This window comes from Somniosus microcephalus, chromosome 3 (genome assembly GCF_052327205.1).
Source record: "Somniosus microcephalus isolate GS21.2 chromosome 3, FLI_Smic_1.0, whole genome shotgun sequence".
NCBI classification, from domain to species: domain Eukaryota; kingdom Metazoa; phylum Chordata; class Chondrichthyes; order Squaliformes; family Somniosidae; genus Somniosus; species Somniosus microcephalus.
The window spans coordinates 49375440-49401444 of record NC_140989.1 but is presented as its reverse complement, the minus strand read 5'-3'; the positions used below and the strand labels follow the sequence as shown (position 1 = coordinate 49401444).

At 41.2% G+C, this 26005-nt stretch overlaps 1 protein-coding gene across 4 annotated transcripts in view; it reads right to left on the bottom strand.

Annotated features, from left to right (window-relative positions):
* fbxo11b (F-box protein 11b) overlaps nt 1-26005 on the bottom strand; it is a 153061-nt gene that overhangs the window by 6917 nt on the left and 120139 nt on the right. For all 4 annotated transcript variants that reach the window (XM_085980364.1, XM_085980365.1, XM_085980366.1 and 1 more), the window contains exons 12-20: nt 17044-17261; nt 16873-16958; nt 16684-16778; nt 15713-15835; nt 15540-15625; nt 12457-12533; nt 12201-12344; nt 3836-3946; nt 1677-1784 (exon numbers count right to left, since the gene is read on the bottom strand). In XM_085980364.1, coding sequence (XP_085836490.1) covers nt 1677-1784; nt 3836-3946; nt 12201-12344; nt 12457-12533; nt 15540-15625; nt 15713-15835; nt 16684-16778; nt 16873-16958; nt 17044-17261 — 1048 coding nt within the window. The remainder of the gene's footprint in view (nt 1-1676; nt 1785-3835; nt 3947-12200; nt 12345-12456; nt 12534-15539; nt 15626-15712; nt 15836-16683; nt 16779-16872; nt 16959-17043; nt 17262-26005) is intronic.

The following is a 26005-nucleotide window of genomic DNA, read 5'->3' as shown; positions in this document are numbered from 1 at the left end:
TTTTCTTTTAAGGGGACATTTATGGATGCATTTTTGAAAGTCATCTGAGATAAAGTTGTTGTTGGGTTAAAGAGAACAATTGGTGTAGGATCAAGTTTTGTGTAATATTTTCTTTACAGTTTATGCAGGGTTGTGTACATCTTACCATAAAAGTTGCTAAATTGGGAAATAAAAATTTAATTTGGGGGAGTGGGGTGGGTTAGCTGGGTGTCTGACATGTGGAAACCTATCAACCATGATTAAGAGTCATCGAATCAAGCTGAGAAATCGGCAACTACCCTGTTTGACCAAGGGGGCGCACACTCCCCACAGAGCCAACACCCATCCCAGTCCAGAGTCTATATGTGCAGGTTGGCAGAACCGAGGCTCAGGGACTGCCAAAGAGTCAAAAATTTGCAGTTTACCAACAGAGTAAGGTTTGTTTTTATATATTTGTTCTCAAATGTGGACAATGCCGACAAGGACACATTTATTGTCCATTCCCAATTGCCTTCAGAAGGTGGCAAGTTGCCTTCTTGGTGATTACACAACTGAATAGCTTATAAGACCACTTCAGGGACCATTACGAGTCAACTACATAGTGAGACTGGAGTCACATGCAGGTCAAATCGGGTAGGGGTGGCAGATTGCCTTCAGGATTAGATTTACGATTTCAGTTACGAGTTCAGGACCATAATCACTACGCTACCATTCCGGTAGTTTATCCACCTAAGAGCCCTACCCTTTGGGACATTGGTTGCAGGGTTATCTAGAGCCAAATGAAAAGATTTCCAGCCGCCATGATTGGTCTACCCCTCTCGATCCAGTAGTGAACCAGGCTAGCTGGTCAATCATGAACAGTGCCCTGGTGTATTGCAGACCTGCCTGGTTCACGTATCCTGAGCTGCCCCATCAAGCCTCTCATATCTGTAAAGTATCTTCAAAATAGTCATTACCAATGCACACAGATTCTGGATCAACTTTTTTCTTTTTCACTTATGACAACGCTGACTCTTGCTTGGGTACAGCTTCGCAATTGCTAACAGACCTCTAAGCAGCTTGCCCAAATAGCCATTCAGGTGACTGTATCCAGCGAACGTCTACAAACTACTTGACTGTGGAGGCATCATAGCTGACCACAGCCCTATCCTCACCTGAAGGCCACGTGTACTTGCCAGCAGGGATCATTGGATAGTAACCCTCACTAATTTTCAGTGAAGTGACATTGTAAACAGGGGTCAGCAAGCTATGGGATACTTTGTTCAGGTTATGGAGTAGAACTTCACAAAGTCACTGCAGGGGTAACTCTACATAAGGGGTCTGTTCCCAGAGTTCCTTTAACCAGTTGCTGCAAGAGGATAAAACAAGGGACAAAGAATGGCAAACAGTAAATGTATAGCTAGCTCCCCTTTACAATGTTCAAAATCATACAGCAATTCAAATAGCTCTATGAACATGACAAACAGATAGTGTGGCTTTTGAGAGAGTGGGCAATTGAGGAGTATTTATGTTTAAGACCAGCCAACAGTCATGTACTTATAAGTCTTTCTTTTCCTCCGTTTCTGTAATTTTCCAATATGGAAAGTCAGATGTGGATAATAAATATCTGGCCACCTACAACATATCCCCTTTTACCGTTAGTAAGAAATATGAAACTTTTTCCACTAGTAAAGATTAATGATAAAATGTTTTTATACCTTTCATTGAAACATTCACACCAGATGCCAGAAACAACCCTCCAAACCGGTTGTTGAATATCTGATTGTTTTCTAGAGTAGCTGTAGCATGATTTGTTATCTCAATGCCTGTGAAAGAAGGATAATGATTATATGCAGCTGGAATTGGAAAATAAAAAACTACCGTGGACCTTCAGGCCCCCATTTAAACAAACTCGGGACCTATATAGTTACAGTTAGTTAGGATTTTAAACATATTTGAGGCAAAATTGCTTGATCCAACTCCACTTCCCTTAAATGTGCAAAAGTGAGATTTGCTATTTAGAGCCTGACCCCATCGGAGTATACGAGGTCAGATAATTAACATAAATCAGGTGTCCAAGCTAGTATGAGTGCATCTTGGGTACCCGCTTGTGGTGGCGTCAGAAGGGAAGAGGGGAAGATTCAGCACTCAAAAGCCACTTGGGGGAGAATTGGCGTGACCAGTTAAAAATGCCAACCGTGGAAATTGGTCCCCTTTATAAAAGGGCCAATTTCAATGTTGCTGCCTGCAGTTTTCTGGCATGTTCTGGGCCTGGACTCCTGACCTGGACAGTGGCATCCAAGTCGGTCGGGTTAAGGAGGCGGAAGCAGTAGGCATTGCAGCTATCGTGCTGGCCTCCTCTCCTCCTTGACATCAGGCTATCCACGGGGCAGAACGAACTTCTGCCAGATCCTGCCTCCTAGTGGGAATTGCTGTGTATTGCTCTTCGGGGCAGAGACCCAGTGTTTCCAGGTCCTGCTCATTCCTGCACCTGTCAGCCCTCTCCCACCATTTTACGCAAGAATCCTCTTAACCAGCCCCCAACAAATTCAGGACCATGGTATTCAATAAAACAAATTTTCCTTACTGAAACTCAAGGCTGCCAAACAAACTGTATGACTAGTTCTTTTTATATAAATGGAATTTTAATTTAACTTCATTCATCTCAAGGTATTTATTTATTTATTTATTTAATTTTTTAAAAAAAAAATTTTTTTTATTTTTTTTATTTTTTAAAAAGGTCAAGATTCACCCCTCAATGCAGTTTATTCTGGATCCAACTGAATGACAGGTGTGCTATAATATCTATTACTGTAACACACACTGCCATGGAAAATAGATGATGTGAACAGGGTTATGCAGAAGCCATCTCAGAATATCAATAAAATGGCAATCCCGCTGGAATAACTACACTTTTTTGTTGTTGAAAAAACGCTGTCGGTAAAAGCAGCACCATAGTTTGTTGAGTCCCAAGTCAGTACAACGCAAATGACGTCACTCTCATGTTGACTAATACAGATGCCTGTTAATCATGAACTGTCACTTGCACATCAACCTAAATCCCTGCTTGACCTGCGAAGTATATTCTCATTTCTATATTAAAAAAACCATCTCAAGAGCATTAAAATAATCAGCAGCAATGCATACAAGCTAACTTCTGATTTGACACTAAAATGTTAGAAGTTGACCTGATTGGGTCCATAAAACTTCACTTCCAATTTTAGATTTTCGGCACTTGGTTGTCTTACAATTTAAACATTTATGGAAAAGGGTATGGAATGGATAGTACATTAATGAGAAACTGTAAAAGATAAAATAAAGGAAAGCGCGCAAAACTGGATAAAGATGATAGGTGGAATGCCAGGCAAGCAGAAATATTTAAAATTTGTATCTGAAGCGTTTATTTCAGTGGAGTAGGCTTAAAGTAAAATTATTCCTGATATTTGAGTTGCCTTATTACAGTAATAGTAAGGTTTATTTCAGCACCACAAGTACTTTCTGCCTGGACTACTCTTCTAGCAGTCAGCTATGGAGCAGCATTACAGGAGGCATGAGATCATGAACCCAATTCATCATCTCCATAAGACAGTGTTGTGTGTGGCAGCTTAAAAAGGGAGGAAAGAAATTCCATATAATTTCTGCATTCAGCAGAGGCCAGACATGATGATTTTATCAAATTCACAGTCTTTGTACAAGAAACCTCTTATATTGATAATACAGAATTGCCTTTTCCTCCATTCAAGGCCAACTGCTGATTTGTAATCAAATACATTTGGTCACGTTATACAATGTCACTCAACAATTAGGAGAACTAACTTGTTCTTAAAGTCTTTCTTTCACATTACTTGCACACAGCTTTTAATTAAAAGTTACAGACCTGCTGCAAACCCATCAAATATCCTGTTCTTCCGCAACACTGGATGGCTGTTGGTGCTAATAAGGACACCGGCTTGGGCATTCCTGAAGATATCATTTTCTTCAAGGAGTCCTACAATAAAGAGTGAAAGAGAAAGCTGCACAATATATTACAATGTAATAGAAATTCCATACAATCGGTAACAATCCCTGTAACAATTTGGCAATAAACAAGCCCATCTATAAATCTTTAAGAGTCCTCTTTTCAAACATGCAATATAAACAAAAGAGGATTCTTTACACAGGAAGAAAAAACCTGGCAGTGATTTTAATGGGGAAGTATCACTATTGGAAGTGTATTTTCAACGTAAAGTACTCCCCCATAAAGTCCACTTGAAAAAATTGCAAAATATATACCCCTCCTCCTCCCGAAGAGACTTTTACATTGATGCTGGTTGAAAAGCAGTTCAATTTATCTATTTTAGTTGTGGATCTTTATTAAATTGGGGATGTCAGTATTTATACAGCGCTTTCCTTCAAGAAGTTAAATGGGTGGGATAGAATCCATGATACGGTAAATTGTGCACAAAGTAAACTGTAAACAAGAGGGGCAGGCTTGATGGGCTAAATGACCCATCTCATTCCATGCTTTTTGTTTGAGTTCAGTTTGCAGTTTGAAGTTCCAAGCCAAAGCTTACAATTTTGTGGATCAATCCTATTCATATTTGTATTAATTGCAGGAACGCCTTCCCATCACATACTCAGAAATCAGTATCTGCCCCATAATGCGCAATAAAAGCCCGTGTGAAGTCTACACCTGTTTCAGAGCAGGTGTGTGAAGAGCAGCTTAAACGGTCAACATTTATCCCATCTTCCATTAAAGTTAGAAAAGTAGATTTGATTTACCAAGATGACAAATCTCTTCTCCCCAGAAGTAGATTAATTGCAACATAATCTTCAAAAATTTAAAACAGATGCAAGACCCACAAAAACGTGCTAAGCTTAGGGCCGGATTTTACTGTGAAAATAACCTCACCATTATTCATATATCAGACAGCAACTTCCAGCGAGTGGCGATACGCAGCTAAATCCAGAAATTGCTGTCCGAGATGCGCCGCTCCTCCGTAAGCTGCGCGGAAACGGTATCTCACCGCCTGGCTCCTCATTCAAATGTATTGAACGGCATGAATTTCCTGTACTGACATTGTAGATATGGACTAAACTCTCCACAAAAAATTAGGGCTTGTCCATTCTGGTCAAAATACCCTTTTAACAGAGTGGCAAGTCTTAATTATTGCCAAAGAACTTATCCGGCACTGAAAATTAACTTTTACAAGTGTGGAGTCTCATTCCTTCAGCTTTTAACTATTTGAGATTTTTTTTTTTTTAATGTAAATTTTTTATTAACTTTTTCTTTGTCTCTTTTCCCTCGCTTTCACTTTCTGTACCTGATTTGACATTGAATTCACTATTCTAACTTACATTTCCTGGTTCAGACTGTGTTGCTCATTAACGATTCTTCAATCTGATTGGTTAAGGAGATACACAGTTGCTTGCTCTGTTCACACAGGTCCCAGATCCCTTGTGGAGGGCACCGTGCGGTTTGGATGTCCCGCAGACAGCAAATTGCCGTGCAAAACCCCACGGGAAGTCTATGGGCAAGTGCAAGTCTAATGAACGGCTGGTGCCGTTCGTTCACCACTCTCAGCAAAATCCGGTCCATTGAGGTTTAATCTATGATCTGTACTACACACACTTTTTCTGTTTAGCAGCACAAATAAAGTTACAAGCTGCCCATCTCAACCATTAATAAGCAGGCAGTTATAAGGTAGGTTAAAAATAATTTTGTTCCAGCTACAGAATAGAAAACAGAAATTGCTAGCTATCCATCTTCAATTCATTAATTCAAGTTTCTGGTCAAAAATCTTCCTTTAAAAGCACATAGCATGCATATAAATGGCACATTTCTAGAAGCCGCTAATTTGGGTACTGTGCCAAATTTACAAACGGAAAGGGAATGTTTAAAAGCAATTTAGCCCATCAGAAACCCACTCCTTCCACAAAGCACACATAAACCCCCAAAGTTAAAATCAAGCAAAAATACAGAACCTAATCTTACATACATCTTCATAAATAACTTGGAGCTAGGGGTCACAACCACAATAGCTAAATTTGAAGATAAAACAAAGCTAATGAAGGTGGTAGACTGCAAAGCCGAACAAGACAAGTTGCAGGAGCATCTGAATATACTTGGGAATTGGGCGGACAGATGGCAGATGAAATTTAATGTAGAGAAATGCAAAATGAATGACCCTGGGGGCTCTTATTGAAGCTATTGCAACAATGCTCGGTGGCAGTGAGTAAATCAGATTGTCGGGAGGTATTAAAAGATCAATATTAAGCCAAAATATTGAGGTAATCCTGCCACTTTACAAATAATTGGTGCAACCGCACTCAGAATACTGTGCACGGTTCTGGTTGCTGCTGTACAAGGATATATTGCAGCTATTGAAAGCATACATGAGAGCACCAGAATGATGAGGGGATGGAGGAATTGGATTACAAGCATGTAGATAATGTAGGCGGTTTCATTTTCTCCAGAACAACAGGACCAGAGGACACGACCTGTGCTTGAGGGGTAAATTAAAAACTAATCTGCAGAAACATTGGCCCAGAATTTGCTGCCAAAATTACGGCGAGTTTAACGTGTAAATTGCCCAGCAACTTGCAGCAAGGAGGGGGTACCTTGTGAAGAGCAAATCTCCACAAGTTGCTGGACAATCTGTGCCACTGGGCAGTTAAGGCTCTCAAAAACGCCAGCTCACCCTTCACCTCCCCGTGAGTTTCATCAAGTTGCTGTATTTGCGCATGAATTGACAATTAAACTCACTGTAGAAAGTTAGGGCTGGTACTTAACAGCAAAGTACCCTTTTAAAAGAAAAAAAAAATATATGTTCCTGCAATGCCAATCAACCACGCCACCCCAGAAAGGAAACAATTTAAAACTGGTCTCATTCCTGCAGGCAGTAACTATAGATTTTTAAAATTAATTTCTTCTTACTTTTCCTTTGTTTCTTTTATTTCTCTTAATCCAATCTTTCTTTCCCTCTCTTTCTGTACTTGATTTTACTCTAATTCAGCCTCCTTCTCCGTCGTTCCTATTTCTTTCTCAATCCTTAAATCTCATTGGTTAAGGAGACACATTGTTAATTCCATTGTTCACTAAGGTCCCAGATGCCCCGCTGCCCTCGCACATCCGGGGCAAAATAATTGAGCTGAAGGTCGAGGGTAAATGTTTAACTAACGGGGCACGCTTCAGCAAATTCAGACCCAATATTTCAGTGAGCAAGTGGTAAATCTATAGAACAGGCTCCCTCAGGAGACAGCGGAAGCAGAAAGTGTTGATTCATTCAAATGCAAATTAGATAGATTTCTTTCAGAAAATAATATTTTGGGATACAGTGTATGAATAATTTGAGACATGACACATGTAGTGTAGCATGCTTGGGACCTATGGTTCTGAAAACTCTCCTCCACTGGCACGGTTTCTTTGCCTCATGCCTGGTCTGTTGTAGACTAATTAAGAGATTGATTGCCATTAGTCAACAACTCCATTATCATTGTACCATCTGACTACCAGGATAGTACAGGCGAACTAGACGGACTTTAGGAATTGCTAAATGAAAAAAGATCTATGTTCTGTCATATCTCTGAAACTAATCACCTTCTTTGAAATGAGATTTGAATGACCCCAGCAGCTTCAGGAATCATGTTCCACACAGCATTCAATTACAATTCCCACCACTTATAGCAGGCACATTCCTTTGAACATGATTTGCCCGCCATGTGCGATGGCCGGTATAACGTGGAACAGTATATCCGGATACGAATGAGATTAGAAGAGTAGGACTGTCATTTTATGGATTCTGTAAAGCTAGATCTGGCCAAAGTGGTGATATGGAGTGGAGCTGGGGTACAATGCAATTAATAAGGTGAGAACGGGCTTTTAATGAGTACTTAAAACTGTTGAAAATGTTATATTTTAACCGGGAGTTTAATTGGTGCAATACAATCTAGAAAGTAGCTCAGCTTCTGTTTCACTCACTCTCCCCTTTCAATTTAACTGTCTCGCTACCTGTATATTGAAAGCTTCTCTTTAAAAAAAAAAATACTGTAGGTTAAATTGTATTTCAAAGAATTGAACAAATATTTAAATCCCGCATGTGCTCCTTAAGATCAGCTGCTGCCTTGCTGTCTGTTTCTCGTTACTGATGTTTCTACTGTGTGGGATCTTTTCAATAAATTATCCTAAGTTCCAAATTCAACTAAACCTTGCATGAGAACCTCTTCAGTGCAGGAAGTTCCTCCTATTTAATCAACTGATCATAATTTTAAAAGAGGGAAATTTAATTATGGTGTAGTAAGAAAAATAAACTTAAGATTTGGATTATTACTTTTAAAAATGGCAGAGAAGTTTTGAGGGAAAGTTATTAAACTATGAGAAAGAGCTTCCTACAACTTGCAATTGCAGGAAGCAGTGCAACAACTGTGGGATCTTTCTGGGTTTCTTCGTACTGTCGTTGTACCTCCACCTGGTCAGTTACTTGGATCTCTGACCCAAGGCGAAACGGAGCTGAGTGAGCATTCATCCAAACTAATACCAGATGAATCCGGTTCGCTGATGTACCCGAGCGACCATGTGTTGGAAATGCAATCAGCTGCTGCTGCTGACTAGTAACAAGGCAGACAGGCCATGAACAGAAACCCAGAGGTATGCCAACAGCAAGAGGTAGGTTTTAAGGAGCGTCTAAAGGAAGAAAGAGAGAGAGAGATTTAGGGAAAGAATTCCAGAGCTTGGGGCCAAGGCAGCTGAAGGCATGGCCACCAATGGGGGAGCGATTAGAAGTGGGATGTGCAAGAGACCACAATTGGAGGAGCGCAGAGATCTCTGGGTTGTAGGAGATTAAATAGGTAGGGAGGGACAAGGCCATGGAGGATTTGAAAACCAAGTATGAGAATTTTAAAATTGAGGTGTTGCCGGACCGAGAGCCTCTGTAGGTCAATGAGCACAGGGGTAATGGGTGAACAGGACTTGGTGCGAGTTAGGATACGGGCAGCAGAGTTTTGGATGAGCTCAAAGTTTATGAGTGCCATAGATGAAATGAAATGTGAGCTTGTGACCACATATCTGCTCCATCACCAAGACCGCCTACTTCCAACTTTCCAACTCCGTAACATTGCCTGAACCCACCACCGCCTCGGCTCATCTGCTGCTGAAACCCGTACCCATGCCTTGATTACCTCTAGACTTGACTATTCTAATGCTCTCCTGGCCAGCCTCCCATCATCCACCCTCCAGAAACTTCAACTCATCCGAAACTCTATCCTAACTCGCACCAAGTCCCGTTCACTCATCATCCCTGCACTCGTTGACCTACACTGGCTTCCGGTCAGGCAACGCCTCAGTTTTAAAATTCTCATTTGTTTTCAAATTCCTCCATGACCTCCTCCAGCCCTACAACCCTGAGATCTCTGCACGCCTCCAATTCCGGCCTCTTGCATATTCCCAATTTTAATCGCTCCCCCATTGGCATCCATGCCTTCAGCTGCCTAGGCCCCAAGCTCTGGAATTCTATCCCTAAACCTCTCTTTCCTTCTTTAAGACTCTCCTTAAAACCTACCTCTGACCAAGCTTTTGGTCATCTGTCTTAATATATGTGGCTCTGCATCCAATTTTGTTTGATAATGTTCCCATGAAGCACCTTGAGGGGGTTTTATTACGCTAAAGGCGCTATATAAATGCAAGTTGTTGAATAAATGAGCTGCAAACAGTCCAATACCTGACTTGGGAATGTCCTATAAACATAAGGGATAAAAAAATGAATGGAGAAGTGTTCAGTTTCTCGGCATTGATATTCCTCATATTGTTGCTCAGGAATCAGGAGAGAAATGAAATACTATGGGTAGACTACTTCAAGATTTTTGTTCAAATTGTTCTTCGGTTACATTCACTGTATGCAATTCGAGGTGTGAACTAGCAAGTAAGCACAGCTGTTTCTGCCGGCGATAAGCGGACTATTTAAGACACTAACTGGCAAATTTGATCGACGTAACTGCAAATTGCTAACGGACATCGCTTTTTGGCCAATATAAGCGACTGCCCATTTTAAACGTGGACGATCTAAATGGTGGGGACTGTATTTCTATCTGTACTTATAACCTTTGAACCTCTTCCTAACCATAAATTTATGCAGTTTTTTAAAATAAAAAGTATGTTAATATCAAAGAAGAATTATCTTGCATTTATATAGCCCCATCAAGATCTCAGGACATCCCAAAGCATAGTACAACAAATTGATTACTTTTGAAGTGGAGTCACCACTATATAGGCAAATGCAGCAGCCAACACAGAGCACGGTCTCACAAATAGCAAATAAAGAAATGAATAGATAATCTGTTTTGGTGGTGTTAATTGAGAGGGGCAGAACTCCCTGCTTTTTTGAATAATGCCACAGAATTTTTTACATCTACTTGACCAGGTAGACCAATGGATTAACATCTCATCTAACATCACCTCTTGACAATGAAGCACGTCAGCCTAGATTAGATGGTCACGTTGAGTGCTATCAACTGAGCCAAGCTAACATCAGATGTCATTTAAGGAGAGCTTTATGAGCCAACCAACCAGACTTGGGGCGGAGGATCACAACAGTACTTTAAAACTGTAACAAAAATGGGAAACACTCTTCAGGCAGACATGGCTTCAATAAATAATCACTGCCTTTTCACTTCTGGAACCTGGGTTCAAGTGTAGCCCCAATTGATGGACTACTAGTTATAAGGGCCCTGTGTGGAACAAGCTTGGATAATCTCAATCCAGTACCTAGTGAGCATGCATATACAGCCCAAACTATCTCGAATTCAGCACTAAATTGGCAATCTCACTAAGGGAGGCTTGTCCATGCCATCGGATGGTGATTAAGAGTGGTGTAAAAATGTTCCATTAGTTAGCTCGGGATGCTCTGTTCAGTTTGGGGCTGAAGCAGTGTTGGGATGAGTAGAGGTAGCCTTACTCTGCATCTAACCATGCTATAACTGGATTAAGTTTGCAAAATATTTTATTCCTTAGCATCAATATCTCTTGCCCTTATGAACACATAATTCACTTTAGTGAAGGTGTTTACTTCATAATGATGCTCCTTGATAAATATGCTGTCAAAGAATTCATGACCACACATTAAAATTACAGTTCTACTATATAGAAATCCTGATCCTAGCATTTCTTCGCAAAGATTTATTCATTTACTAGCATCAAATGTAGAAGCTATTTTTCTTTGCAATTCTCTCTCCGTTTTTGAAGGTGCTGACTCTTGCTGGCTGTTATAATTTAGGCTTTCTCTATTCATGTTTACAGCCAACCACAGTTTCCGTAAGTAAACCTGCATCTCGTATCAACTGATAATTACATTTGAAGCTTGTGGTGAACTGGAATAGTTTACCACACTATTAATGTGGAAATAAATGGTTGAACTTGAATACTGAACTAAAGATGAAGTTATGACATCACTTTTTTTCATACAAAGCAATGCCTTTCATGTCATAGGTGTCAATTTTAAGAAATTAATTATCTCCCTTTCAGGATAACCCCAATGAGTCAACCATTATAGATAACAGCTTTGTCTACTTGCTCAGTCGCAAACTTGCATATATTCAGTATTTCAAAGCCAGGAGACATCTCTGATGCAATTTACAAGTATTGCCACCAGGAGATTAGCCAAGTCTGAAGACTTCCACAAAACATGTATAAACCTAGATGGTACTTGGGTACTGCATTAACTCAGGCAAGAAAAGACAGCATTCCTTTCAGAATGCAACTAAAATAAGTCTTACTTTAAATTCATAACACTAGCTAAAATTATATGAAAAGATATCATTCAGAAATGCTATACCATGGTGCAGGATAGAAGTCTGCTTCCCCACAGTGATGTATGGCTCCATGCGTGCCAGCAGTCCTTAGGTCTTCACCCAAATGGCCATGCTCAAGGAGCCTAGACAGTGTCAGCAGGGAACTCAATTGTTGAGGGCATCAAATTCAAGCCCAATCTTGTCCTAACCTGATGCATGCATTTTACAGTAAGATTATTGGATAGTGATCAACAAGAACCCTTAGTGAGTTGCCCCCCTCTCTGGTCTAAGGAAACTGAAGTAAATTTTAGCATCTTTTTATTTGCCCAGCTGACATCAGCTAACACACCACCAGCCAGGGATCAAACCAGGACCATGGTCCTTATGGCTTAGTACCAGACAGACTGTCCATTTCCCCATTTATAATGCCTTTGGGAAGCTAAACTGTACAAGTTTTTTAATCTTAAGCTATAAATCCTTACCCCTGCCTCCGTTAAATATGCAGATACCCCCGTCTCGGCCATCATGGATTTTGTTCCGTCTGAGTGTGGGATTACTGTCTGTTTTAATCCAAACACCGGCCATTGCATTGTCAAATATTTCATTATCTTCTATAAACCCAAGACCTGTATTAATTGACATCAAGAAATAATTTCACTTGGATCTGAAATTGAGGTACAAAATAAAACAGAACATAAAACAACAATGAAAAGACCTGCAACAATAATGGACACTTACCAGAATTGTAAACAAGAATGCCGCCATTCTGCCCTCCCCATATTTTATTGCGCCGAATCTTAGGGTTGCTTCCAGTTCTGTGGATCACAAATTTTAAAAAAAGATTGATATCTTACCATAAATACTAACACAAATACTTCAGAGAAGTAAACATAAAAATAGTGCTCATTTTCTGACTGTGAATCAAGTACTGGATAATACTATGTAAACTTCCAGCACAAAAGAACAAAAACAATGTTACAAAATACCCCACTGATGAATCTAAAATTTCAAATATCAATATTTAGTAAAATTAGTACATCGTGTATTGAGAGTGGGAGGACACCAAAAATGTTTTTAATACTGAACCTTAACAAAAAGCACACCTTCGCTTCTAGCCTGAAAAGCATATGGTTTCTCATTTAGCATTCTATTCATGACATCAGGTATAAAGCCTTCCACCTCTCCTTGAAGCATTACCACTTGAATTGACCTACCAGTGTTGCGGAATGAGGAACAAATTTCTGGAAGGTAAAGTACACAAACTACGACAGAATAAAATGATGTCTAACACAAGCAATTAAAACACTCATAATACAAATCTATGATATAAATTTTTTAAAATTGCAATGTTTTCTGTGCTGTACATCAATTAGCACTTCAACATGTGCACAACTAAACATATTTAAAATAAATGCTTCCATTTAACAGCAGGGCCTTCGGTTCAATTCATAGCATGTGCAGTTAGCTAATCGCAGCTAGAGCAGCAGGAAGGACGCAAACAAGTGACCTTAGCACCCATGTATGAGGAGAAAAAGCACAGCCATAGATCCTGCACCTGGTGTGCAAAAGAGTATTTTTTTAAAATTCAGTCGCTGGCAGGACCAGCATTTATTGCCCTTGAGATGGTGGTGGTGAGCCGCCTTCTTGAACTGCTGCTGTCCATGTGGTGAAGGTACTCCTACAGTGCTGTTATGTATGGAGTTCCAGGATTTTAACCCAATGTCTTGACATTGGGCAGAGATAGGATTAAACTCAGATCTGATGCTCCCCACAATCAAATAGTATGTCCACACTCACTGTCCAGGCTATTTGGACATACAGGAGGGCAGCCAGCACCCGCAAAGTCATAATTTAGCAAGACTCAGTGCCTCCAGGAGAACAGAGGAGAAAGCAGCAACATCTGGTGTTTCAAGTCAAAAGGTTAAATCTTAGTTGTATTTAGAAAGTACATCTCAAACACAGGAGAAGAGGTCATACAAGAGAAAAAATTGCATTTACTTTCAAATCACTATTCAATTGTTATATTAGTAACTTAATGAGCAGAATGAAGCAGGTCTCAACAGTAGTGAATAAAGTTTCCTTGAAATGCAACACAGCCTTCAAATCCTAATGAAAATGATCCACAGATCAATAAAATCCAGAGATACCTATTCACAGGAACATGAAGAGGTCTTTTGGATGAGATGTTAAACTGAGGCCCCATCGGATGGACATTAAAGATCCCATGCCACGATCCGAAGAGGAGCAGGGGACTTCTCCTGGTGCCCTGGCCAAAATCTGCTACTGTTCTTTCCACTTACATATTTTGTCCAACTCATTCAGTAATTTCTAAGCTGCATCCTCCGATTCCTCTGTCCCTCAAAGTTTGGTTTCAGCATAAATTTTTCCATTTGCATTAAGTTTACGAATCTAAGTCAATGGTGTAAATTAGATACAGTAGTAGTCCTACCATCAATCCCTGGGGCATTCCACTTAATACGTTGTCCCACCCCAATATTACAGCACATGCGAAACAGGGCCTCAATGTAGATACTGAAGGCTAGAGGGAAGCACTTTAATAGGTAAAAACAGGCTAAGCAGCAAATATAGTCCAAGACATATGGCTTTGATGCTGAATTGGCCCATAGGAAATGTGCAAAACAGCCCAAAGATGATGGCCCTGTCCTCTCCCATGAGAATGCATCCGAGCGTCCACTCAGCATTCTTTCTCCTCCTCCTCCTCTCCGCTTTCCATCTTGCTGCTTCCCTATCCGGACTCAATGTTTTCAGTAAAGGAGCAGGGAATGTTGGGATCTGAGGAAGCATATCTGCATCACATTTCAGGGCCCAGCAGTGTCCATCATGAGCCCAGAAACTAGCAATTAAAAAAATGAAATGAGAAATGATGGGGAACTTTTCACTGCAAATACTTGATAATAAAGACATTGTACATCCCTATCCTGGAGCTTTCCTTCAATTCCTTTCATTTCCATTCAGTTCACCTGTCTGAAGACATCTTACCTTTTGCTTTTCTATTGCAGATGATTTTTACGGACTTTTCTAACATTTACCACACAGCATCATTGTATTTATCAGAGCTGCTGCAATCCTCTTCTGCTGCAATTTCTTGGTCTGGTCACATGCCATCATTACAGAGGAGCCACAACTCTATATTGCAATTACAATGAAACAGTGGGCACAAGCAGCTTTCCAAGCCTATACACTCAGGGTACCATCTGAGTGGAATGCCAGTAACTTTCACAGGTTTGGAGTACCTATTATAGATGAATGCACCTTAGATGGGACTGCATTAATCTTGATCCAACTAATTTTTCCAATGACTTATTTGACATTCCAGATGACGAGTAGAAAGAAAACAAACTACAATGTAAATGCAGGTATTTATCAATTGCTGAAACATCTCAAAGCGCTTCACACAATGAAATACTTTTTGGAGTGCAGTTGGCACTGGCTTATAGGAATATACTGCACCATCAGTAACACTTTTACAAAAAGGGAACCAGTTACAAAATTATGATTAGTATGGATATTCCATTTATATTTTCTTTATTTGTTAGTTGGTGTTAAAAAAACAATTGTTCTTAAACACCAAGACTTAGTGGCAGATAGGCAATCTGGCTGTGGCAACTATTTCTGCACTCCAAAAAGTAACTCACTGCAAAAAGCAGAGATTTTACAGCTATGTGATAAGCTACCATTTTAATGCAAGTAATGTCTGTATTTTATTCCTATCTGCACTAACAGTTTAAGACAGCACCAAGACAGAAGACAGAATCAGATGTTAAAGTTAGAACACCGACCAAGATGAACACGCATCTTACCTAATCTGAACCCCTGAGTACATATGATTGTAGATATCATTGTCTTCAAGCACTCCATGGCCATTGTCATAGAAGTAAACGCCCACCTTACAAAACAAACACTCTGTCATGGATACTGTAACACTGCTGAACCACAAGATTTGATAAAACAGCTAACTGAAATGGATATGTACCTGTTTGCCGCTATGTATTCGGTTTCGCCGTAGCACTGGTGTACTTCCTGTTGTTACCCACACACCTGCCAGGGTATTACTGTATACTTCATTTTCTTCAATTACACCTTGCCCCTTTTCGTGCTTAACAATAAAAGGTTATAAATTTAGTATTTTGAATGAAGCTCAACATGGTACATTTCCCACCAGTTCTAACACTACAGCTATTTAAATGTGATTTCTGCTCAGATGTTACAGATGACCAATTTCAACTTGTACAGAATTCTACAAATCCCTTTCTCTCTCCAGCCTTCCTCCTCCAAAACAGAGATTTTAGTTTGCTATGCATTATTCTTTTGTTGATTTTTCCATTTTCAGAATCCATCAAAAGAATTTGAAGACACCATGGCAACAGGCAGCTCATCATTTTATTGTAACAGTGGTTGCAATCACCCAGCAAAAACATTGAGAAGGGCCACTGTTTGGTTGCCTGAAAGTCAATGTTATCAGGTAATCTAAGAATTTTATAATGCTTTTACAGGCTGGAAATTAAAACAGAAAATGATGAAAATACACAGCAGGTCAGTTAGAATCTGTAAAGAGGTAAGACAGGTCATTGACATTTCAGCTGTGTAACTGTTCATCAGTTTTGCATTTGTAGCTTGTACTATTTTTATTACCGGTTTCTAACATTCAGTTTTTCTTTTACTTTTAAGGGTCTGTTTGACAAATAATTAATTCAGCAGAGATCAGGTTAATAGTAGTAAAAAAAAAGACACCATTCAGACTCTCGGATTATTGATAAAGCTAATAGAACTCAGGATAGTTAAGAAGCATTAATAAATTTAGCTTCCACATTCCCCAGAGATTTTTAAACCAGCCAAGCAAAATTATGACATTTCATTTTCATTCTAAACTCAATATAACCGTATTCCTCTAGCCTCCTCCATATACCCACATACCATAAAAAAACACACAAGTTACAGACTTACCACATATATACCTCCATGTTGGCCGTCGTGAATTTTGTTATGACGGACAATTGGACAACTATTTGTTCGAATCTGTATTCCAGCTAATGCATTTCCTAGGATACAAAATGCACATTTTTAAAGAATTACGTACTTATCAAATTGAAAAAGTAAAAACTTTAATGGAGATTTTTATATTCCTCAACTTACCATAAATGTCATTTCCCTCTATAAGGCCCCTGCCATCTCCAAAGATGTAAACCCCACCCTGATTCCCATTAAAAATGGCATTTCCCCTGAGGAAAAAAAAACAGCAAAACACATTAAATTATCTAGAAGAAATATTTATTTTGCTAAGTATAATGATGCCCAAAAGCTTACCTAATTGTCGGATCACTGTTGGACGTAATCCACACACCAGCAAAATTGTTTGCATAGATTTTGTTCTCGATGAACTGGCCTCGTCCTTTTTCATGTACATAAATTCCTCCAGTCTGCCCATGGTGAATTTCACATCTAACTACTGTAGGGTTTGCATAGGCTTTCACCTCAAAACCAGCTATTCGATTACGATGAATGTTACAGCTTTCAAAGTAACCCTGAAACAAATAAAATCAAGAATCTATGATCATTCATTGTGAATGTTCAAATTTGAAGTCCATTGAATGAAAATACAAGAGTGAAAATCTGAGCACTGTGCTGTGCACATTGTAGATAAGGGAAGAATCAAAAAGTTCTAATTACAAAATGGTTTAATTTCTCCCGTTCCCTCCAAAAAGTTACCATTTTTGAGGTTTAGATTTGGAGGAAAGAGGAGGTACTCTCAACTGAACTTTCCTCTCCCACCCACCAACCAACCAACACAATGTAAAAAGGGTAGTTTAAAATCTGCCACCACCACCCCCCATCCCTCCCCAAAGATATTGCAAGTATTAAGATGCAGGTTTGTGGAGGCCCGTTTGAGCACACTGATTTAAATTTTATGTGGACGGTGAAATTCAATTGAATGCACCCAAGTGGTCCACAATTCAAAAAAGTTTGGACGCTCCTGTTCTAGTTGCCTCAGTAGGCACCAAAGATTGGTGAAGTCAAGCGTAGGTCCCTTGCAGTCAGAATCGGGGGAATTTATAATGGGGAACAAAGAAATGGCAGACCAACTAAATACATATTTTGGTTCTGTCTTCACAAAGGAGGACACAAATAACCTCCCAGAGATGCTGGGGAACATAGGGTCTGATGAAAGGGTGGAACTGAAAGAAATCAGTATTTGTAGGGAAATGGTGTTAGGAAAATTGATGGGACTGAAGGCCGATAAATCCCCAGGACCTGATAATCTACATCCCAGGGTACTTAAGGAAGTGGCCCTAGAAATAGTAGATGCATTGCTGGTCATCTTCCAGAACTCGATAGACTCTGGAACGGTACCCATGGATTGGCGGGTAGCTAATGTTACCCCACTATTCAAAAAAGGTGGTAGAGAAAAGGCAGGGAATTATAGACCGGTAAGCTTGACATCGGTAGTGGGAAAGATGCTAGAGTCCATTATAAAAGATGTAATAGCAGAGCACTTGGAAAGCAGTGACTGGATCGGACAAAGTCAACATGGATTTACAAAAGGTAAATCATGCTTGACTAATCTACTGGAATTTTTTGAGGATGTAACTGGTAAAATAGATAAGGGAGAACCAGTGGATGTGGTGTATTTGGACTTTCAGAAGGCTTTCGATAAGGTCCCGCATAAGAGATTAGCGTGCAAAATTAAGGCACATGGGATTGGGGGCAAGGTATTGACTTGGATAGAGAACTGGTTGGCGGATAGAAAGCAAAGAGTTGGAATAAACGGGTCGTTTTCCGAGTGGCAGGCAGTGACTAGTGGGGTACCGCAAGGATCGGTCCTAGGACCCCAGCTGTTCACAATATATATTAATGATCTGGACGAGGGAATTGGATGTAATATCTCCAAATTTGCAGACGACACAAAGCTGGGGGGGGGGGGGGGGGAGGGTATGCTGTGAGGAGGATGTCGTGAAACTCCAGCACGATTTGGACAGGTTGGGTGATTGGGCAGAAACATGGCAAATGCACTATAATGTGGATAAATGTGAGGTTATCCACTTTGGTGGCAAAAACAGGAAGGCAGATTATTTGAATGGTAATAGTTTGGGAGAAGGGGAAGTGCAAAGAGACCTGGGTGTTCTTGTACACCAGTCGCTGAAGGTAAGCATGCAGGTGCAGCAGGCGGTTAAGAAGGCAAATGGTATGTTGGCCTTCGTAGCAAGAGGGTTCGAGTACAAGAACAAGGATGTCTTGCTACAGTTGTACAGGGCCTTGGTGAGACCACACCTTGAATATTGTGTGAAGTTTTGGTCGCCTTACCGGAGGAAGGACGTTCTCGCCATGGAAGGAGTGCAGCGAAGATTCACCAGGCTGATACCTGGGATGGCAGGAATGACGTATGAGGAGAGATTGGGTCGATTGGGCTTATACTCACTGGAGTTTAGAAGATTCAGAGGGGATCTCATCGAAACCTATAAAATTCTGTCAGGCCTGGACAGACTAGATGCAGGAAGGATGTTTCTGATGGCCGGGGAGTCCAGAACCAGGGGTCATAGTCTAAGGATAAGGGGTAAGCCATTTAGGGCTGAAATGAGGAGGAATTTCTTCACCCAGAGAGGGGTGAACCTGTGGAATTCTCTGCCAGAGGGCGGTGGAGGCCAGTTCATTAAGTATATTCAAGAAAGAGTTGGATATATTTCTTAAGGCTAAAGGGATCAAGGGATATGGGGAGAAGGCAGGGACCGGGTACTGAATTTGGATGATCAGCCATGATCTCATTGAACGGCGGAGCAGGCTCGAAGGGCCGAATGGCCTACTCCTGCTCCTATCTTCTATGTATCTATGTATCTAATCAGAATTCAAGCTCGAGGCTGCCCTCATTCAACTTAAACATTTGCACTGTTGATTAAAGTATTAAAAAATTAGATCCAAAACCATCGGTACAACCAGTGGTGTGCTGCACCATTAATATTCTAATTGCTTCCCTCTTGAATCCTGAAGACTCTGTCTATTGAAGTAAACTGCACAAAGAATCAAATAGTTTGAAATGCAGTTCAACTCGTGTTAGATCTACTCAATGTCCAATTATGTAAATTCTAATGACATTTAGATCCAACTTAAAGCAGAGAATACATCTTTTTCTTTGGTTGGCAGAACAAGTGTTATAGGAAAGGGGCCAACAAAACCATGTTTTTAAAAAATATAATAGAGTTAAAATTAAATAAATCTCTTAGAACATTAAACTGCAGCCAAAAGCTATTCTCAACTCCAGTTTCTCAATACAAATTCCATAAATCCAAAAAAAATCTAAATTAAGAACTCTGAGGTAGGTCTTTGGAAATCAAAGGCACCAATTTAGAACTCTCTTCCACCAGTAACTGCCTCCTTCAACATTCCTCCTTAGCCCACTCTATCCCCAACTGACAAAGTGTAAGCCCCCATGGATTTCTTTATCAAAATTGAGACTATCCACTCGTCTGCCTCAGCCTTTCCCCTCTACCTACGATCTCCATACTCTAGCTTTTTTCCATAACCACCCACCCCACCTTCATTAGGTTTATTTCCTCCCCAAGACCCAGCACCCGCGCACTTGACCATCTCCTAACCACTCAATTCCCTCTCCTTGGCCCAATACTCAACAACATCAACGGTTGCCTATCCTCAGGAATTGTTCTCTTCCCCTCTTGAAACAGTCTTTACCCCTCTCCTTACAAAAGTTCACCCTTAAACACAACTACCACTCCAGACATGAGCTCAAAGTCTAGGCTGACACTTCAGTACAGTACGGAGGTAGAGCTGCACTGTCTGAGGTTCCGTCTTTCGGATGAGACGTTAAACCGAGGCCCTGTCTGCCCTCTCAAATGAAGATAAAAGGTCCCATGGCACTATTTCGAAGAACAGCAGGGGAGTTCTCCCTGGTGTCCTGAACAATATTTTCCCCTCAACCAACACCACTAGAACAGATTATTTGGTCATCATAGCGCTGTTTGTGGGAGCTTGCTGTGCGCAAATTGGCTGCCGCGTTTCCTACATTACAACAGCGAGTACGCTTCAAAAGTACTTCATTGGTTGTAAAGCACTTTGGTACGCACAGAGGTCATGCAAAGCGCTGTAAAAAATACATGTTTCTTTTATCTTTTATCCCTCTCCAACAGGTCATTTTCATCAAACTGCCAGCCCACCTGTCCTATCTTTCACGGTGTGAATGCCTTAAGTCCAGGATCTATCCCACCCACATCATCGAGGCCACCAACAATATCTATGCAACTAAAATCTATCATGTTATCCCTTTTCAACTTCTCTGCAGCCTTCAAGGTGGTTGACCACTCCATCATCCTTCAATCCTTTCCTTCCAGGTTCCGATCCAATCTGCCCCAATGTAACCATCACATCTCCTGTAATGTCTTAGCCTCCTGTGCTTGCATGATCATCGAGTGCTCCAACATTCCATCCCTGGCGCTCTCCTCGTCTTCATCTACAGGCTGCTTCTCAGCACCATTACCTACAAGCATAGGTTCAGCTTTCTTATGTAGGCCGACAAGTGCCAACTTTACCTCTCCATCACCACCTGCAATTTCATGACTGTAACTGCGCTGTCCAACCCCATGTCATGAACAAGCCAAAACTTTCCCCACCTAAACACTGGCAGGAATGAAACCATCTTAGCCCCTAATTCCATCATCTTTCTTAGCAGCTCACTCAGACTGAACCAGATAGTGTGCAATTTTGATCTCCTGTTCAACCCTCACATCAGCTTCATTCCCAAGACAGCCTAATTTCACATCCAAAGGTTCACCACCACCCCCACAAATCCTCATCACATTCAGCCTCTATTTCTCCAATGCCTCCTCGAATTACATAGAATATACAGCACAGAAACAGGCCATTTGGCCCAACTGGTCCATGCTGGTGTTTGGGCTCTGGACAAGCCTCCTCCCATTCAGTCTACACAAACTCCAACCTCATCCAGAATTTCACATTAGCTTCTGATCACCGATGACCCCCATCTCCATCCCCCAATACACGGACTTCAAAAATTCTAGCCCTGATCTACACATCCCTAGAAGGCTTCGCAAAAACGTGCCTCCACTATCTGTGTCCTAACTCACCTGCCATTTTACCAAATTTGGTGTACTGCGTGCTCCCTCCACGTTTCACCATTAGTAGTGGAGTCTTAAACTATCTCACCTTTATACTCAAATTTTGTCCCAAAATCTATCTGCCTTGCTACATCTTACCCCATCTTCAAAAAACTTCTCTAAATCTACTTTGAGCACCCCTTCAGACACCTCCCCAAACTCTTCCTGGATGTTTGACGACTTCTCCTGCCATCTTGGGTCATTTTCTATATTAAGAGCATTGTAAGTGCTCTGGTTGTTGCAGTGAAAGTCAGCAGCAGCCAAAAAACACAGGCACCCCCAGCCTACCTGTTTCTCCCAGTAGCAAAACTAAGTCCGTTTTTAAGTCCACTTACCTGTACTTTAGTTGCTGTACCAAACTGTTTAAATCTGGGGGAATAAAAAGTACAAAAAAGTTTCAAAAAAAGGTGCATGCACAGTTTTTTTAAAAACTTTTTTTTCCCATACTTTTCATTTACCCAGATTTAGTTTTGTGTAGGAGCTATGGTGCCTATAACGGTCTGAAATCTGCTTCAGTTATGGCAGAAAGAGGAACTGAAGTGACAATCAGGCTGACAGTGGCCATATAAAAATTATGTACATGTATTGGGAGATGGAGATGGGGGTCATCGGTGATCAGAAGCTACTGTGAAATTCTGGATGAGGTTGGCGTTTGTGTAGAGTGAATGGGAGGAGGCTTGTCCAGAGCCTAAAAAGTGGCTTTTTCCCTCCGGTTGGGGGAACTGGCCTAGGCTATAAACATGGGCTTTTACTAACACGAGACAGAAGCGGCAAAAATCTGCTTTCAGAAGCAACACGTGCACAATAAATAGATAAGCATAAAATTTAACAACTTTTTAAGCTGATTCATCAGCATCGTCACTTGGAGAAGTTGTTAATCCAATAGAGTACATATGAGCATTCTTGGTTAACCATGGTATCAACTAATGTGAATTCAGTTTCCAATACATTGTCAAAAAGAGATCCAAGCCAAAATTATTTTCCATTGAAATAGTTCCAAAAATGAAAACAGAAATTTAAAATAGGCAATATCAATGTTCAGGTTAAGCATAATACTTTGTAATGGTGCAATTTTTAAAAAGTGTTATGATGGCAAGACTCCTTCCTTAAAATAGTAGTCTGGGTATTGCACTTCCACACAGAGAACAGCCCTCAGATAGAAAGACAGACAGACTTGCATTTATATAGCGCCTTTCACGACCACCGACGTCACAAAGCGCTTTACAGCCAATGCAGCACCTTTTGAAGTGTACGGCACTGTTGTAATGTGGGAAATGCAGTAGCCAATCTGCGCACAGCAAGCTCCCACAAACAGCAATGTGATAATGACCAGATAATCTCTTTTTTTTTTATATAAAAGTGATGTTGATTGAAGGATAAATATTGGCCAGGACACTAGGGATAACTCCCCTGCTCTTCTTCGAAATAGTGCCATGGGATCTTTTACATCCACCTGAGAGAGCAGATGGGGTCTGTGTTTAATGTCTCATCAGACTGTGCAGCAGTCCCTCAGTACTGCACTAGTGTCAGCCTCGATTTTTGTGCTCACGTTGCTGGAGTGGGACTTCAGCCCACAACCTTCTGACTCAGAGGCGAGGATGCTACCAACAGAGTCACAGCTGACACAAGATAAAAGATCACATTTTCCTGAAAAAGATGCGTGCATTTTCAAAACACTCGAATATTTAGCTAACCATTTTTGTTTAAAATTGTTGTGTAAAGCCATTATGGAAGTTATAAACCTAAAGATGCCTTCAGCAGTAGGGAAAGAACAATCCTGACAAATTTAACCAGACTCTGAAATTAACATGGTTGTTCACTAGATTTTTTGTTCATATAGCCAATTACTGAATTCCAGCGAGACTAGATGTGTTCTAAATTTGCTGCATAGTATTCAACGCTGCAGCTGAACCATAATATTGCCCCCATTTGTTGATTTAACATTTACAAAAATAAATTTGTTGAGCAACAGATCAGTCATAAGTGAAAAGCGGCAACAGTACATTTGATGAGGAGTCACCAAGTACTAAAACTACAGAATTAAGTGAGTTCTTGAAAAAAGACAGGTGTTGCATGAAATAGCCAGTGAGTAAAATTAATGACCAGTTGCTGCTGAAAAATCATTTTGCCAGTGTGAGCAAATCACTACCAATGCCAAAAGTACATCAAGAATGCTGAGTCAGCAGGAATAACAGAGCAGTTTTTTTGTGGATCCTCTTTAGATCAGCAAAGAAAAATGTCACACCCTGAAGTTTTGCATCACAAGAGGCCAAGCCCATGAGAACCTGCCTGGGAAACCAAAACTCAGATCTATGCCAAGTAAACAAAGTATATCCTGATAATGACATGTTGGTGAATGCACGATAGTGAAATGCGTACACTGTTATGTGTTGCTTTCATTACCAGGACTCAAGCATTGTAAAAGAATGCAAATGATGAAGCAAACATAGCCTAGAGATGTGGCTGAGAAGCCGACACAAAGGCCGCCATTTTACAAACCTCAGCGGTTCCATGGCAGGCAACATCGGTGGCGGGTCCTGACCCCGTTGATGGCTCCATCCTGGCCTCGGAAATGATTTTCCTGATTGGGCTCGTTGAGCCCGCCCAGCGCATTTGCCAACCAATTAGAGGAAGCGGGTCTGGTGATGTCATTTGATGACATGGCATCCGCCGGTTTCCTTAAAGGGACCATGGCCAACTTTCTTTTGACATTTGCGCTGTCAGTGTTCTACAGCATTGAGGTGCTACAAAGACGGACAAGCACTGCACAGAGATGCAGGGCTACACCCAGGCCTCCCTCCATATGATTATGGAGGGAGTCAGAGCACACAGGGGGGTCCTCTTCCCTTACCATGAGCAGAAGAGACCTCCCCAAGAGATCAACACAGCCTGGTTGCACATTGCAAAGGAGGGCACAAGCAGGGAATGTGGTCAGGAGGACCTGGGTGCAGTGCTGCAAACCTTTCAATTATCTCAGTAGATCACAAAACGTTAGTACAAAGTCACATTCAACCTCATCCTGCTGTGCCTCTCATCACATCCCCATCACTTTGCCCTCCCTACCCTACTCCTGCACATCCTTACTCACACCAACTTGCCTTGGACCTCCACCCATCCCCCTCTATCTACATTATCACATCCCCATCTCACTAACCACCCCTCACACTCACCCTAGTCCAATCATACCAACTAACAACACACAAGGGTAGGCACTTGGGTGTTTTAGCCAATGTTCATGTAAAGTTTCTGTTAATGTGCTGTCAAACATGGAAACCTTTATTTTCAAAACTTTGCATTCTTGGACAGATCTGTGTGCACCTTTGGAAGTGGCTTAGTGAGTTGCAGTGAATGGTGAGACATAATGGTACCCCTCACAATGGTGGTTAGTGTGAAAGGAATGGCTTGGGCATTGTAGAGATGCTTTATGGTGTTGGTGTGGGGTGGTGCCAACCTGGCGCATCATGTGGCAGCCAGGGTGTACAGCATCAAGTGAAGTAAATCTGGCCATGGTGAGGCCATCACTGGGTGCTGATGCCCTGTGTGCTGTGCAGCATCAGTTGATTGCGGAGAAAGTTGGTGCTGCTGGTGTGCCTGGTGATGCTGGTATTGGGGCTGATCGTGGTGGGATTCTGAGGACCAAGGTGAAAGAGTATAAAGGGCACCTATGCTGATGGAATAGATGGCAGGTGAAGTAAAAATGATGGAATCGATCGGTCAATGGTGGGAGGTAATGAGACTTGTGTAAAGACTTGCAGCATCCTGACTCTGAAGTGGAAATGCAGTTTCGAGAAGCTAGTGGCTAAGGGAAGATATCTGAATCAGCTGGGAGCTTTGACTTGACATTTGAAGCTGTCAGCTCATCAGCTGATTCAATGGTCACTGACTTCCCGTCTCAGCTTTACAGACGAGGTCTAGACACAGCGGGAAACTGGTGGGCGACCTGTCAAATCCAAAAAGCTGGGGAAAAACCATTGATAAGTGGCTGTAAAGAAGCCACTAATGATTTTAATTTGCTCCCCCCCCCCCACCGCTGCGTGTCAGGTCTGCTCAGCGCTGATAGAACTGACATTTGGTAAAGGCACGTGGCGGCAGGTTCACAGAGGAGTCCCGACATGCTTTTGGGGGGGGGGGGGGGGGGGGGGGGGGAA